Source organism: Manis javanica, chromosome 4, assembly GCF_040802235.1.
Source record: "Manis javanica isolate MJ-LG chromosome 4, MJ_LKY, whole genome shotgun sequence".
Taxonomy (NCBI): domain Eukaryota; kingdom Metazoa; phylum Chordata; class Mammalia; order Pholidota; family Manidae; genus Manis; species Manis javanica.
The window spans coordinates 159,701,462-159,716,580 of NC_133159.1; the positions used below are offsets into that span (position 1 = coordinate 159,701,462).

Genomic DNA, 15,119 nt, shown 5'->3' on the forward strand with positions numbered 1-15,119 from the left:
TAAAGACTACATATTCTTGTGAGTATGGTCGTAGAGCATACTGTCAGGGTTAAGAGTGATAGACACCAAATTAGCAATCTTTTGTAGGCCGTACCTGAGTACAGGTAGGTGAGTCAAGGCATGCAGGCCACAAACCTGCCTTGGTTCTTTGAAATGATATTAAGAGTCCTTGTAAGCCTTAGAGACAGGAACCACCCCTCTCCATTGTTTAATCACCCCCTCACCTTGGCCCTTAATTTCTGCATCTGCTGTATACCTAATCCCATTCAGTCCCTTAATGTTTCCCTCCCAGTCAGCCCCAGCTCCCAAATTTAAGCCTCGCGCGGCCCAGGAGGCGGGCCCTGGGAGGGTAAGGGAGGGGACTGGGCGGGGACTGGGGGAGGGGGCGCGGTCTGAGCCCTGCCACCTACCCCCAACCGGTCAGGAGCGCAGCCGCCGCTGCCGCTGCCGCCGCCGCGTCCTCTCAGGCTTGCGCTCCGCCCGCTGCTACTGCCGCCGCAGCCCGCCCAGGAGCGCAGAGCCGGGGGCACTGGCCCCGCAGCCTACCCACTCTTCGGGCCGCGAGCCGCTGTAGCCGGCATGGGGGGTCACTAAGAGCGGGCGCTCCTTCCCTTTGGCACCTCCCCGGCCACTGGCTACTGGACCCTGGCCAGCGAACCTCGAGCATCTCTGGCCTCCAGTTCCGCACCCGGCACGGCCCTCCGCTCTGCCCCTTCGGCTCTGAGCATCGCGTCCCTGCCCCCCCCCGCCCGCGCCAGGGACACCTGAGTCCCCCGGCGGCCCTGAGGAGAGGGGCGGGGGGGGGTGGACATGAAGCCGCTGGAGAAATTTTTGAAGAAGCAGACATCGCAACTGGCGGGGCGAACGGTGGCGGGAGGTCCGGGCGGAGGTCCGGGGAGCTGCGGCGGGCCTGGAGGGGGCGGGGGGCCTGGCGGGGGCGGCGGTCCAGCCGGGGGACTGCGGCCGCTGCAGCGGCGTCAGAGCGTGTCTCGCCTGCTGCTCCCAGCTTTCCTCCGGGAGCCCCCCACCGAGCCGGGGCTGGAGCCGCCCCCTGAGGAAGAAGGGGGAGAGCCGGCGGGAGTCGCGGAGGAGCTAGGCAGCGGGGGGCCCTGCTGGCTGCAGCTAGAGGAGGTGCCGGGGCCCGGGCCGTTTGGGGGAGGGGGCCCCCTGCGCTCCCCTTCCTCGTACTCTTCAGATGAACTGTCTCCAGGCGAACCCCTGTCTTCCCCGCCCTGGGCCCCCCTGGGCGCCCCCGAGCGGCCGGAGCATCTTCTGAACCGGGTTCTGGAGCGGCTGGCCGGAGGGGCCACCAGGGACAGCGCAGCGTCAGGTAAGCAGTGGGCTGGCTCGTCCATCTCGGGGTAGGGGGTTGCCACTGGTTCCTTTTCCTCGCCCTTGGAGAGTGGGGGTGGTGCTATGCCGGAGCCTGGGTGTGGGGCCGAGTAGTCAGCTGAAGTGGGTTAGAGGCCTATGGGAGGAACAGAACGAACCTTTTTCAGTAGAGAAGTGGCACTGCCACTTTTCTCCCTGTAGCAGCCTCACCCACTGGCTGGAGAAGCTGAACCTCTTCCTTTCCTTAAGCCATGCTTCCTTTACCCTGGTCATTTTATTCACAGACTCATGGATCCCTGATGTTGACTGCCTCTTTCTGTGGCCCAAAATTAAGGCCTGACACACTAAGGTGGAAGCTGCCCTGAGCAGCCTGTGCCACACTTCAAGCGCTGAAAGACCTTCCAGGAGTCCCTGATTCTGTTTAGAAGCCCTGGAGCACAGGGCTGGCCCACTCAGCCAGGCAGCGCCAGACAGGCACAGGGCCCAAGCTGCCTTTTGGGCTCAGGCAAAGGGATGCATTGTCTGTCCTCAGCAGCTTGCGGGGAGGGAGGCATTCTAGTAGGGGATTGACTCAGAAGGTGTTTGTCGAGGAGAGGTGGCTGAGGAGATATCAGGGCCCTGCAGCATCCAGGGGGCTCAGAGCCTTCCCAGCCCCTGCCCTTCCTGTGGCAGATCTTGGCACATGGCCTCTTAAAAAAATAATAATAACCACACCCTGAGAAGTTTATTCCCTAAACGATAATACTATTTCACCACTCCCCACCAGCACCCCTACAAAGCGGACTTTGAGGAAACTTGAGGTCCCAAACTGTTGGTTAGTGGCTGAGGTAGAAGACCCATGAGTCTTTAGGCATAGCTCTGGGCATTTCACTAAGCCCAGCAGCATCTGAGGATTGAGAGCCCTGACTAAGAGCCTAAAGGTGGGGGTTTCACACTGGTTTCAAAACTCTGCAGGGAGCCCTAACCTCAGTGTGTGGGATGAGGCTCCACTCTCCTAGATTTTTCTTAAGACCTAGGTCCTCTCCTTGGCTCAGGCTGTAGTTGCCCTAGGGAGCTGACACCTTTTGGATTTAATTAGAAAAAATATCAGACACACACAGCTCTCCTAACCATAATTTCCCGCCTACACCACACACCCTGTCTCTATGACACATTCCCTGGGGAGGCTGTGCTTTGGACCAGAGCCTGCCTTGGAAGAGACAGACGCCAAACAGTAGCCCCCATAGCAGCATCTCTCCCACTCTGCCCTGTGTTCTTCTTCCTTTGCTCTGGCTTAGCTCTCCTGCGAGATAACAATATCGGAAAGATGTTGGACATCCCTATTCCTAGTCCCCATCCCTGGAGCTGGGGGTCAGCATGGGGGGCTCTGAGACTCACTTTAAGAACTCAGCAGGATAGCTGGGCAGAGAGGAAGGGGGAGAAACTGTCTTTCTCCTTCCACAGGTGCCTAGTACCACAGACTTTGCTCAGTCTCCTTTGGGGAAAGACTCCTGAATGGATTGTCACCATATTATCTGGCCTGGCAAGCTGGATCCCCAGAGTTACTGGTTTCAGAGTGAATGAGAAACAGTTTAACCTGCCACTCTGATATTCCCCAATATAACCAGTGTTCTTGAGCCATCTTGGTTTCCTCCCAGGGTGAGTGGGAGGAGGGTACTTACGAAGGGACCCCCAAACTGGCCAAAGCCTCAAATATCTAAGCAACCTCATCTAACCACTGTACTCTACCCTAACACTGCTTGCCTTAGGCATACTGAGAAAAGAACAAAGACTCAAGAGTCTGGGTTCTTATTGTGGCTCCAGGCAAGTCCCTCCCATCTCTTGGCCTTGGTTTCTCTCATTTGTGAAATGAAATAGTTAAGTTGAGGATCTTGGTGGTTCTCCTCCTTTATCTTCATGGCTAGAATTGGAAGCCAGGGGATGGTGAACCAAGGGCCTTCAGAAGCTTTGCTTTTGTCCTGCGGCAGTGCCTGGAGAGCTGGCCCTACCCTGTCCTGGTGAGGACACCTGGCTCCATCCCTGCACTCTGCCTGTCTGTGTGTGCCAGGGTGCCCTGCCCCACCCCAGGGCTGGCTGCAAGTCTGGACGACCTTGTACCTGGCTGACTGGCTGAGCCAGGCCCGGATGGGGGTGTGGAGGGGAAAAGAGTGGTGAGGAGAACCACTCCCCACCACCCTTCTGTAATTAACCCTTCCATCTCTGGGCATCCAGAGAACACAGGGTTTCTAGTCAAAGGCTTTGGGATTAAAGAAATGGCAGTTGCTCCCCTCTCCTTTTTAATAGGGCTGGTTCTTACCTGCCTAGTTGTAACTCAAAACTGTTAGGTAGGGAGTGGGTGGGGAAGGAAGAGGGCTACACACACACACACTCTACTGACCCTAACCTGTGTTTGGAAGTTTCTTTATATAGAGACACTTCTGTGGTCTACCTCTTTTTTTCGGGCAGATCTCAAGTTTGATTGATTATCTGACCAGCTTCCCACACACACTGAAGAGAAGTAGGCATGGCCATCAAAGAGCACCCCCTCCTTCCTTCCAGCTGTCTTGGCAGCTGCCAACCCCACCCCCACAGCAGCCGCCCAGAACCTTCACGTGCGTGTGTGCCCGCATGTGCAGAGCATGACGGGGCAGGTGGCTGGACTCCATTCTGGCTAATGAGAACTTGCCCTCAGAGGCAGGTGAGGGAGTGTGAGTGTCCAGCTGGGTCTTAGAAGTGCCCCTCCTGACATCAGTGGCACCAATTGATCTATCTCTACAGATATCCTGTTGGACGACATCGTCCTCACCCATTCTCTCTTCCTCCCCACGGAGAAATTCCTGCAGGAGCTACACCAGTAATATCCTTTTGTGGACCTTGCAAAAGGGGAGGTCAGGAGGGAGCAACTCCCTGACCCAACATGTGAGGTCAGAGCCTAAGCCCTTCCCCACAAAACACACCTGGGTTTCAGTTCCAGGTCTTTTACTCACCAGTTGTGTGATGTTGGGCAGATCACCTAGCCTCCTGGGCCTCAGTTTCCTCTTCTGTTAAAAAGGGGTAGATAACACCTGCCCTGCCTCCCATTGGGCTGCTGGGGAGATCTGTGTGATAGCAGATGTGGGCATACTTTGCAGACTACAGAGCCCTGTACAAATGCAAGGTGTTATTAATCTATTAAGAGTGCATCTCTCCCCACTGAATTATTGCTCTAAACATCTGGCTGCCCGGTGAGTTATTACAGGGTCTGCTGTAAACATCAAGTCATGGCTGTGCTTTAGTAGGGTTTGCTGGAGATAAGTCACTGGCTGGGCTACTCATAGGGTCTCATGTAAGCATAGGGTCTCTCACTGAGTTACTTTAGGACCTAATTGCAAATGTCAGGACCAGGTCTTACACTGAGGTATGGTCAGGTCTGTGGTAAGCACCATTGGCCTTTATCAGCCTGCTGTGAGCTCCAGGCCATGGGCTTGTCAGAGAGTGGGTGGGTCCAGGCAGGGTATCTTCAAGTGAAATTCAAACAGAGGGGAGCTGGGTGTGGTCAAGGAGGTGTCATCCCTACCTACTCTAAGCAAAAACCTGGGCTGGGGCATGAGGGAGTCTTGGCTGCAGCAAGGCCCGGACCTCCTTTCTTCCTAATCTCTAGGCCCCCAAAACTGGGAGTGGTTTAAAGCCTCCATTACCTCCCAGCTCCCTTCCCAGTTTCCTCAACTGTGCCTGCCAAGGGCTTTTTCTTAACTAAGGGGTCAGCTTTGTTTGGGCAGGAGGCATGGAGGGCCCCGAGGGGCTGGGCCGAAAGCAGGCCTGTCTAGCCATGCTCCTTCATTTCTTGGACACCTACCAGGGGCTGCTGCAGGAGGAAGAAGGGGCTGGCCGCATCATCAAGGTGGGCCTGGGAAGAGAAGGTGGGTGAGCAAGCTATTAGCTCTGAAAGGGGGCCCCTTTGAAGGAGCCATACTCCCCAAGCTGGGTATCTGGAAGGAAGAGATGCCAGTGGGCCTTAGCTTACATGGTTCTCTGCTCAAAGGTAGGGAGACCCCAGTGCTTGCAGAGTGATGCTTAGGCTAAGACCCCTGCTCTCACCTGCCCTCTCCTCTGCTCTGCAGGATCTCTACCTGCTGATTATGAAGGATGAATCCCTTTACCAGGACCTCCGAGAGGACACACTGAGGCTACACCAGCTTGTGGAAACAGTGGAGCTGAAGTGAGGGGATGGGCTGGGGGAAGGGACAGGAAAGAAGTCCCCCACGTTCCTCCATTACAGGGGCTGCCTGTAGCCTTTTGGCTCCAGTTTTATTTCAGCCTTTTCTTTTACTGGAGAGTATCACAAAGCACAGTCTCTGGTCACCTTTTTGTCCATTTTCCCATCCATTTATTTGTCAATCCAATGGTGTACTGATAAATATTTAACAACCAGTGCTTCAGGAAAAAGAGCCCTGATTTGTACCTTTTGCTGACTCGCATGGTGTAAATTCCTCCACCATGGCTGATTTCAGGCTACCACCATGACATCCCTAAATGTGAAGTTGGGAAGAGATGTGTGGTAGCCGGCACATATGGTGTTTTCACCATACAAATACAATAGATGTAAATAACCTCAGAAGCATAAATTGTAGTACAATGTAGTAAAACAATCAGAAAACTACTTTTTGGTATTAGTTTGGCTGTAAGTTTATAAAACACACATATATATTAATAGCTGTTTTAAAACCAGCTGGCAAAATTCCCCAGAATTTAGCAATCCACTCTTATGAGCCAGTGTGAACCAGCTTCAGGACACCACTGCATCCATCCATCCATCTATCTACACAGCCATCCATCTATCCATCCCTGTGGCCCTTTCAATTTCTCTCCACTCCATCCCCTCAATCATAACCCCCATTCTCTCACATGGATTTTTGGCACAGTCTCCTATCCAGGACTTCAGGTTATGGGTTTATGTCTTTCTCTCCCTCCTTATACTGACAACAAGAAAGATCTTCCCAACTTGACGACATCATGCTCCTGTTCCAAAAACATCCAAGGCTCCCCACTGCCCACAAGACAGAGTTGCAACATCCTAATGCCTTCTGCTGATCCTTCCCATCTCATTTCCCACATCCTCTCCACCCATGGCACTGCCTACACACACCCCACATTGCCTGAACTCCTGTGCATTCCCAACTTCCTGCTGTCGTTTATATGGTCCATTCTAGAAGTATCTACAACTCCTTCTCTTCCTGTTGTCTTTCAAGGCCCAGGTCAAATGCCATCTTCTCAATGAATGTTCCCTAGATCCTCCTTTCTGGAGTAGCTTTCTCCCTCCTCCATGCCAACATAACTCTTTGTACCTTTGTTATATCATCTAACACCTCCTGCCTTGTGTTAGAAGTAGCTGTATGCATGTCTGTCTCCCTCCCAGACTGTGAAGTCCTTGTTGGCAAAATTCAGCAAACAGCTGATGACCTACACCTGCCATGTGCCAAGCAGTGTGCTAGGCCTGGAGGATGAAAAAAAAAATTCAGTAAGAACTAATCCTAGCCTCAAAAGCTTTCAATCTCATAGAAAATATAAGACATGAGCATAAACAAATACTAGTCCAATGTCCTACAGCGGTTGATGCAAAAAAGTGACCTTTCCTGGTGGGTGAGTGGATCAGAGATTTCATGGAAGAGGTGGCATTTGATTTGGGTCACTTTGGATTGTTGTCATTATCCTCTCTTCCGACCTCCTTCACCATTTTCTGAGCCTGTTGCTGTGCATCCTTGACCCACTTCTGGTATCCCTGCTTGATACTGCCTGCCTGGTACCCCATATGCCTGGCAGGACTTCCTGATGCCCAGTGTCCATGCTAGGGTTCCAGAGGAAAGCCAGCCACCCAGCAAGCAGGTGAAGCCACTCTTCCGCCACTTCCGCCGGATAGACTCCTGTCTACAGACTCGAGTGGCCTTCCGGGGCTCCGATGAGAGTGAGTGTGGGAATTAAAGGGGAAGGTCTTCCTGAGTGGCTCAGGGGGCCCTGTGGGTCTCTGGATCTTGGGCATCCTCAGTGAAGTCTCCCTGTGTAGTAAAACCTGTCCTTTAGCAGCATCTTTTTCAAAGGCCAACCAATTAAGAGGTGGGGTGGGAAGGGGTGGGAAACAGAGCTGCCCTGGAAGGGACTATCCCAGTTCTGCCATTCTGCCCTCTGATGAAAAGCCACCTTCCTGTCTCTGTCCAGTTTTCTGCCGGGTCTACATGCCTGACCACTCTTACGTGACCATACGCAGCCGCCTCTCAGCGTCTGTGCAGGACATTCTGGGCTCGGTGACAGAGAAATTGCAGTACTCGGAGGAGCCTGCAGGGCGTGAGGATTCCCTCATCCTGGTAGCTGTGGCCTCCTCTGGAGGTGAGGGTCAGGAAGAGCTGGGCCAGGGAGCCAGGAGAGGAGACATGACAGTCCCCCTCCATGACCCAGTCTGACTTGAAATCCCTGCTCAACTCAGCTTCTGGCAGATCCAGCCCCAGGGCCCACAGCTTGGCTAATGGGCCCTATCCTTGTGCAAATTAGTTTTCCCCCATCTCTGTCACATCTCTCTCACGAGCCCAGTGCCCAATGGCAAGGGTAAAGACTGAATGCTAGGTCCTGGCTACTCCAAGTGTGGTCCCGGGCCCACCCACATGAGCATCACCTGGGAGCTTGTTAACACTGCAGTATCTCAGATCCCACGCTAGAACTGCTGAATCAGAATGGGTATTTTGACAAGTTCCCAGGCAATTCCTATACACATTAAAGTTTGGAAAGCACTGGTCCAGGACACTTGGATTCTGACCTGGATGCTTGCCTCTTACTCACCTTGGGATATGATCTTTTAACTTCCTTGAGCATCTTAAGATACTATATTTTTTAGGCTCAAGACGCAGGTGTGCCTCCAATCCCTGTGGGAAGGCAATGTCTACAGTGTAGCCAGAGCCTTATTTTCCTCTAAGGCAGGACAAAAAATTTCCATTGTCACAGGGATGATAGAATGAGAGAAGAGCTATGAAAGACTTGTGGGTAAAAAGAAGGTTATACCTGCAAAAGAAATCATGATTTGAACATTTTCAGATAAATATGGCATAAACTGGTGATAATCTGAGTCCCTTTAGTTTAAAATGCGTCCTTGTGGGGGTTAGGAGATTCTGGATGGGATGGTGACAGTGCCTAGGGTGTGTGTGGGTTCGGGTGGCCAGGGCTGAGGCAGAACAGCTCATTCTCCTGCAGAGAAGGTTCTTCTCCAGCCAACTGAAGACTGTGTCTTTACTACGCTGGGCATCAACAGCCACCTGTTTGCCTGCACGCGGGACAGCTATGAGGCCCTGGTAAGAACTCCTTCACAAGGCCTTGTCAGGGAACAGGGCTGAAAGGGTCCGTGAGCAGGAACTCACAAGCCTAGAGCGGAGCCCAGCCCATGCCCCTGCCTGCCACCAGATGCCCCTCCCTGAGGAGATCCAGGTCTCCCCTGGAGACACGGAGATCCACCGAGTGGAACCTGAGGATGTGGCCAACCACCTGACTTCTTTCCACTGGGAGCTGTTCCGATGTGTGCACGAGGTGGGGACTGCGGCTGCTGCTGGGCTGGGGCCTGAGGGAGAAATGTGCCATTATAGAGGTCTAGGGGCAGGTGCCTTCTGCAGCTGAACTTCCTGATTAAAATGCTGAGCTTGTAGCATGCCTTTGGGCAATGCATTGCCAGAACCTTCTTAAGCCTTTCTTACCTCATTGGAAAAAAACCCAAACAAACAGTAAAGAGACACCCCCTAGCAGGGTGGCTCTGGGCCCAAATGCTGCTTACCAGAACCTGACCCATGGTTGGTATTGAAAAACTATTCACTATTCAAGAAATAAGACAAGGCAGCCACAATAATGACTATTAGATGACCCAGGTGCCTGACACTTAATAGGTGCCCAATAGAAGGTAGAGTATGGCTAATGTACGTTGTTTCTTCCCCCATGTCTGTCACATGTTGTTCTATCCCATTTTTTTTCCTGTTTTCCACCTCTGGGCCCCCACGCTCCTATCTTTCTGTCCTCACGGCCCTGCACTGCCATCTTCCCATCCACACACCCCCGCCCCATGCCCTGGCGGCCCCTCCGCCACTGTGGGTGCAGCTGGAGTTCGTGGACTACGTGTTCCACGGGGAGCGCGGCCGCCGGGAGACCGCCAACCTGGAGCTGCTCCTGCAGCGCTGCAGCGAGGTCACGCACTGGGTTGCCACCGAGGTGCTGCTCTGTGAGGCCCCGGGCAAGCGCGCGCAGCTGCTTAAGAAGTTCATCAAGATCGCGGCCATGTGAGTGCGGTCAGCCCGCGGCCGCTGAGTGCAGAGGCCAGGCGGCTCTCGCACCGCCACCTGACTGCGCACTGACCCCGCCTCCCATCCCCGCAGCTGCAAGCAGAACCAGGACTTGCTGTCCTTCTACGCCGTGGTCATGGGGCTGGACAACGCTGCGGTCAGCCGCCTGAGGCTCACCTGGGAGGTGAGGAACCTCTTTTCTTTCCTTTCCTCCCACCTGTGCTGACCTACTTCAGGGAGCTTGGCCTTCAGCCTCGGTCCTGACCTCCTGGGCTCACCCCAGTGCGGCCTCCTGTGACTCAGGCTAGCAGATGGGGGCCTTCGTGCCAATAGGAAGGAGGCGCCCTCTTCTGGCAGATCAGCCCAAGGGCACACAGCTTGGTGCAAATTAGTTAAAAGTTAGTATCCTGGCTTGAGTCAGGGCAGGCAGCCCAGGCCGGGTGGCAGACTTGGCTATTAGATTTCAACCAGCACTCAGGAAGACACCTTGGTGCAGGGCATATGCATAAGCAGAGGCCTCAATTTCCCTAGAATAATTCATTCCTCTGGTTGCTTCAAGCTCCCCAGACCTCACCCTGCTTCTCCAATTATCAACTTGCAAGACACTCAGGCCCTTTCCCCCTCTAACACCTGGGGATTAGCCAGAGGCTCCTGTGAAACCCAAGAAGCTCCATTCTGACATTCCTTCTTCCTTCAAATTCTGCAGAAGCTGCCAGGAAAGTTCAAGAACTTGTTCCGCAAATTTGAGAACCTGACAGTAAGTGGGTTCAGCTCTTTTATCTGCTCCTGGACTTGCATCCCAGAGATTCTCTGTTCCGATAAACCTTCCTCCTCAAGCTTCCCTTTCAAGGTTTTTAGTGCTGCCCTCCACCCCCTAACCACACACGCAGACACACTGAGAGGAGAACGGTGGGAGGGTGCTCCCCTGTTTTCCCTGGAGGAGACGGGAGAACAGTTAAACCCCTTCCCACCACACCCCCAGCTAGACACCCAGGCACACTCTCTCTCATCAAAGATGTATCTAGGGCAGGAGGTTGAGGGAGGGAGTGGGGGTCATCTTTGTGATACTCTGAGCCTATCTGTACCTTTAACCCTCTTCTGCGGAATGCTAGGACCCCTGCAGGAACCACAAAAGTTACCGAGAAGTGATCTCCAAGATGAAGCCCCCGGTGATTCCTTTCGTGCCTCTTATCCTCAAAGGTAAGAGTCACTCCCAAGTTGTGCTCTTCTATCCAAACCCTCCATGCCCCAGTCTGACTTGTAATCCCTGCTCACCTCGGCTCTGAGTGCCCACCTGGAGAGGAGCCCCCAGATTGTGTGGGTCCTGGGGAAGGTGAGGGGCCCCTTGGACCTCCTCTATCATCCTTCCCTCATGCTTGCTTCTCTCCCTGTCTTCTAGATCTGACTTTCCTGCACGAGGGGAGTAGGACCCTTGTAGATGGTTTGGTGAATATTGAGAAGCTGGTGAGTGGCACTGCCAATTCCAGTCCCGTGAGTGGGGGCTGACATCCCTCCCCCTCTCCTGGCACCCCTTAAAGACAGCAGCCTTCCTCTGTGGCACCCAGCTTGCCTGACAGACTCCTGACTATCTCCCTGGTGGCATTGCTGTGGCAACCAACCCACGGGTGGCAAAGCTGACAGGCAGCTTAGGGGGCCACTCTACCTCCCCCTCACTCATCACCCTGTTACACCCCCTCCTTTGGTCCTCTGGAGACCCTTCTGGACTGGGGACTGGAGGGAGTAAAACCAACATAGTTGAAGAATAGAGGAGATGGGAACATCTTTCTGTGCCCCTCTGAAGGCTCATTCCATCATCTTCCAGCATTCAGTGGCTGAAAAAGTGAGGACAATCCGCAAATACAGGAGCCGAGCCCTTTGTGAGTACCCAGGGTTCTCAAAGCATTACAGGTAGAGCTTTGACTGAGTGGACAACTTGCTCAGATGTTTATTTCCTTAGACTTGTCAGTTCTCCATTCTCTCCTTGACCTCCCCAGGGGCCCTCCTGCCCAAAGTCTGTCCCAGTCCTCACCCTTCTCTTCTAGCCGGCTTGTGTATAGAGGAGGAAGGGAGGCTGGGGACCTGAACACCTCTCTCTCCTGACACCTCCAGGCCTGGACATGGAGGCTTCACCCCATCACCTGCAGACCAAGGCCTATGTGCGCCAGTTCCAGGTCATAGACAACCAGAACCTCCTCTTTGAGCTCTCCTACAAGCTGGAGGCTAACAGTCAGTGAGAACAGAATTCTGGTTGGCCCCCCACGAGGGTCCTTGGGCACCTGACACTCAAGCACTTTGCACTATGTCCTAATCCATCTCTGACACCTTTCCCCCTGGAGCAACTTCTCTCCCCACCAAAAAGAGTTGGATGGACTTACCCCCAGACTCACAAGCCTGTTCATCCTGCTGAAGTCCTCTCTCCCCGCTCCTTCAAGCCCAAACCACACGCAGCTGATTCCTGCCCTTGCAGGGAAGTGGGGGAGAGAGTTCCTTCCTCTGTCTCCTCTGGTCAAGGTCTATTCTGGAGATAGAATTTCTAGTCTCTTCTTCTCAAGCAGGAAGGAAAGCTGCCCACCATCCTGTCTCACAGAGCAGAATTGTAAAAGGGATTGGCAGCCTTCCTTTCTGCCCCTGTCCAGCTTCTCTGTGGTCAGGGCTAGGACCCCTAGAATATTATATTGTTTCATAATAGAATATTATGTGTGTGTGTGTCCCCTTTAAAGGAGCAGGAGTGCATCTAGCAATTGAGGGAAGTTGTTGTATGTGTGTTGTGGGGGGGTCCTTCTGTTTGGTGCTACCCTTGTCTGCTCTGCCCCTGGGATGATGCAGGGCGCTTGCCCCACCGGCGTGCTCCCTGCTCTGCTCCTCCTGCTGCCCTGCATGCCCCAAACTGCTCTCAAGGGCAAGGAGTGGCAGCAGGTGGGAGAGGTTGTCCATCAGCCCTGTGTGGGCCCCACTCAGGCCTCTGGTAGGTCCCTGGTGGGCCCTGCTGAGAGGGTAAAAGATGCTCAGGGAAACACAGGCCTAAGCTGCCCACAGGATCCTCCCTCTGCATTGCAGTCATTGGGGGTGTGGCAGTATCAGGAGTTAGGGGTGCCTGCTGCCCACACTCCTGATTTTAGCGTGTCCCACTGCTAAGAAGGGAGTTATCACCCCCCTTCTGGCATGCCTATGGGACACCAACAATGTGTTCTCTTTCTCCCTGTCTTGACACCCCCTGGGGTGGGGTGGACTCCTACCTGGACAGGCAGCCCCCAGATGAGGGGGGTAGGAGTGGCAGAGACTGTGAAGGCAGAACCGGACCCTGGCGATGCTTTTCTGACCTCTCTGTCTCCCCTCGCTCTCCCACCCTCCGGGGATGAGGGCCCAGGGCTCCTGGCAGCTACTGGGCTAGGGTTTCTGACACAGCCTCGCCCTCCTCTCTGGCACCACCTCCTTCCCTTCTGAAGGGGCAGCAGCAGCTGCTACTCCTGCTCTGAGGGTGTACATAGTTTTTACCAAAAGCTCTGGAATTGTAAATTTATTTTTTAAAACTCAAAGAGGAAGAGACTTGTATCATATGTAAACATTGTATCATAGGTTATGTTGTATAGTCCCTTTTATACAGTGGCCTGTCTTGTTCCTGCTGCAATGATTGTCTCTGGACTCCCCACCCCTACCCCACATCCACAGGCGCCCTGTGCTGCCCATGCATCCCTTACAGACAGTGACCATGGCCTCTGCTCCCTCCCCTCCCTGCAACTGCTGATGTGCCCATCCCTCCGCAGTCACCCTTCCTCCTGATCCTGCTCAGCAGCCTTCCCACTCCAGCTCCTGCAGCCACCTCAGACATTGGGACCCCCTGGTCCTGTCTTGACTGCTGGCTGCCCCTAGCCTTGACATCTGCCCTGGGTTGCCTCCCGGACTCCACCTGTTCCCCACAGCTTTAACAGAGTGAACTGTGTATACTGTACAGGCTCAGCTGTCTTTGCAGAAACCGCTGGGTGGAGAAAAAGCCGATAAAATCTATGAATCAACATGCCTGCTGTTCTCTATTCTGTTTCTTCAAGGCTGGGGAAGGGCTGAGGTGGGGAGAGGGGACCGCCTCTCAGCACACTGGGCCCTTCAGCAGGGCTGTTCTGGAGTGACTCTGAAAATGTGGATGAGATGACAAGGTGTCAAACTCATGAGTATGCTACATAGTGCCTGAAACTAGGAAGAAGTGAATGTTTTAGTTCTTCCATGTTCCAGGTGCCATAGACATGTGATCTTGATGAAGTCTAACCGTAAGGTGGAAGATGGAAGCTGGCCAGTCTCAGCAAAAGGTCCAAGTTCCAGAGTGAGTGAGGGGACAGACCTGGACTCCTAATGCAGATCCACCTGCTGCAGACAGCATCCACATTGCTCTAGCCACTACCCAGACAGCATGTACTAGTCACACAGCCCATACCTACTTGTTACACTGAGATGTAGGACATCCAGAGCCCAAGCTCCAGGAGACATCATACACTCAAACAGCTGCTCAGATGAGCCCTTGTCCTTCCCTTGTCCTACATCTGTTATTCCCTCAGTCTTCGGCATCTCAGAAAATGGTCCTTTCATTCACCCAGGTTTTCAAGGCAAGAATCTGGGACTCACCCTGATGCCTTTCTCTCATCCCTTGGGCTACAATTCTAGAACATATCCTGATTGGTTCACTTCTCTGTGACTCCTGTATTATCACTTAGTCCAAGCCACTTTCGTGTATTCCCGGGATGACTATGCTAGCTTCCTACCTGGTCTCTCGGCTTCCTCTCTCTAACCCACTCCTAATCCCACCAGATAGTTCTCCATATTGCTGCCATTGTGCTCTTTTAAAAACCTGAATCACCTCATACATGGCTACAGTTAAAAAGAACGGCAATACCGAGTATGAGTGAGGATATGTAGCAATGAGTACCTTTCTACATTGTTGGTGACAGTGTAAGTTGGCACAACAATTTTGGAAAACTATCAATATCTCCTCAAGCTAAATGTACACCTGACCTGTGATCTTAAATTACCACTCCTGGGTGTATAGAAATTAGTGCTTATGTCCACCAAAAGACATGCACAACAACCACAGCCTTTTGTTCATGATAAAGGCATTGGAAAAAAATCCAAGTGTCTTTCACCAGGTGAATGGGCAAATCGATTGTGGTATATACTTACAATGGAATAGTACATAGCAATAAAAAAGAACAAATGACTGCCGTCTGCATGAATGAATCTCATAGACATAATATTGGGTAAAAGAAGCCAGACACATAAAATGACATACTGTATGGCTTCATTTAAGAGAAGTTCAAGAACAGGCAAGATCAACCTATTGGCATAGAAGTAAAAATAGTGAAAACTAGTGAGAATGTTTGGTATCTTGATCTGAGTGATGATTACATGAGTGCAAACGCATGTCAAAATTTATTGCTATACACGAATTTGTGCATTTTATTGTACGTACCTAAAAAAAGATATGCATCAAAAAAGGAAAATTTGGCATTCTGTGTAGAACATATATGTCAGTGAAAA

At 52.8% G+C, this 15,119-nt stretch overlaps 1 protein-coding gene across 2 annotated transcripts; it reads left to right on the top strand.

Annotated features, from left to right (window-relative positions):
- Positions 1 to 407: 407 nt before the first annotated feature.
- On the top strand, positions 408 to 13,609 carry RAPGEFL1 (Rap guanine nucleotide exchange factor like 1). 2 transcript variants are annotated; one of them, XM_017671065.3, is made up of 15 exons: positions 409 to 1,330; positions 4,090 to 4,168; positions 5,056 to 5,191; positions 5,412 to 5,509; positions 7,140 to 7,252; positions 7,504 to 7,671; positions 8,527 to 8,624; positions 8,734 to 8,856; positions 9,415 to 9,593; positions 9,690 to 9,780; positions 10,303 to 10,353; positions 10,709 to 10,796; positions 10,996 to 11,060; positions 11,419 to 11,473; positions 11,706 to 13,609. In XM_017671065.3, the coding sequence occupies exons 1-15, from the start codon at positions 811 to 813 to the stop codon at positions 11,828 to 11,830; spliced, it is 1,989 nt and encodes a 662-aa protein (XP_017526554.1). In that variant the 5' UTR covers positions 409 to 810; the 3' UTR covers positions 11,831 to 13,609. The 2 variants fall into 2 exon arrangements, with proteins under 2 accessions (XP_017526555.1, XP_017526554.1); XM_017671066.3 differs by lacking the exon at positions 7,504 to 7,671 and having other exon boundaries at positions 408 to 1,330.
- Positions 13,610 to 15,119: the final 1,510 nt, after the last annotated feature.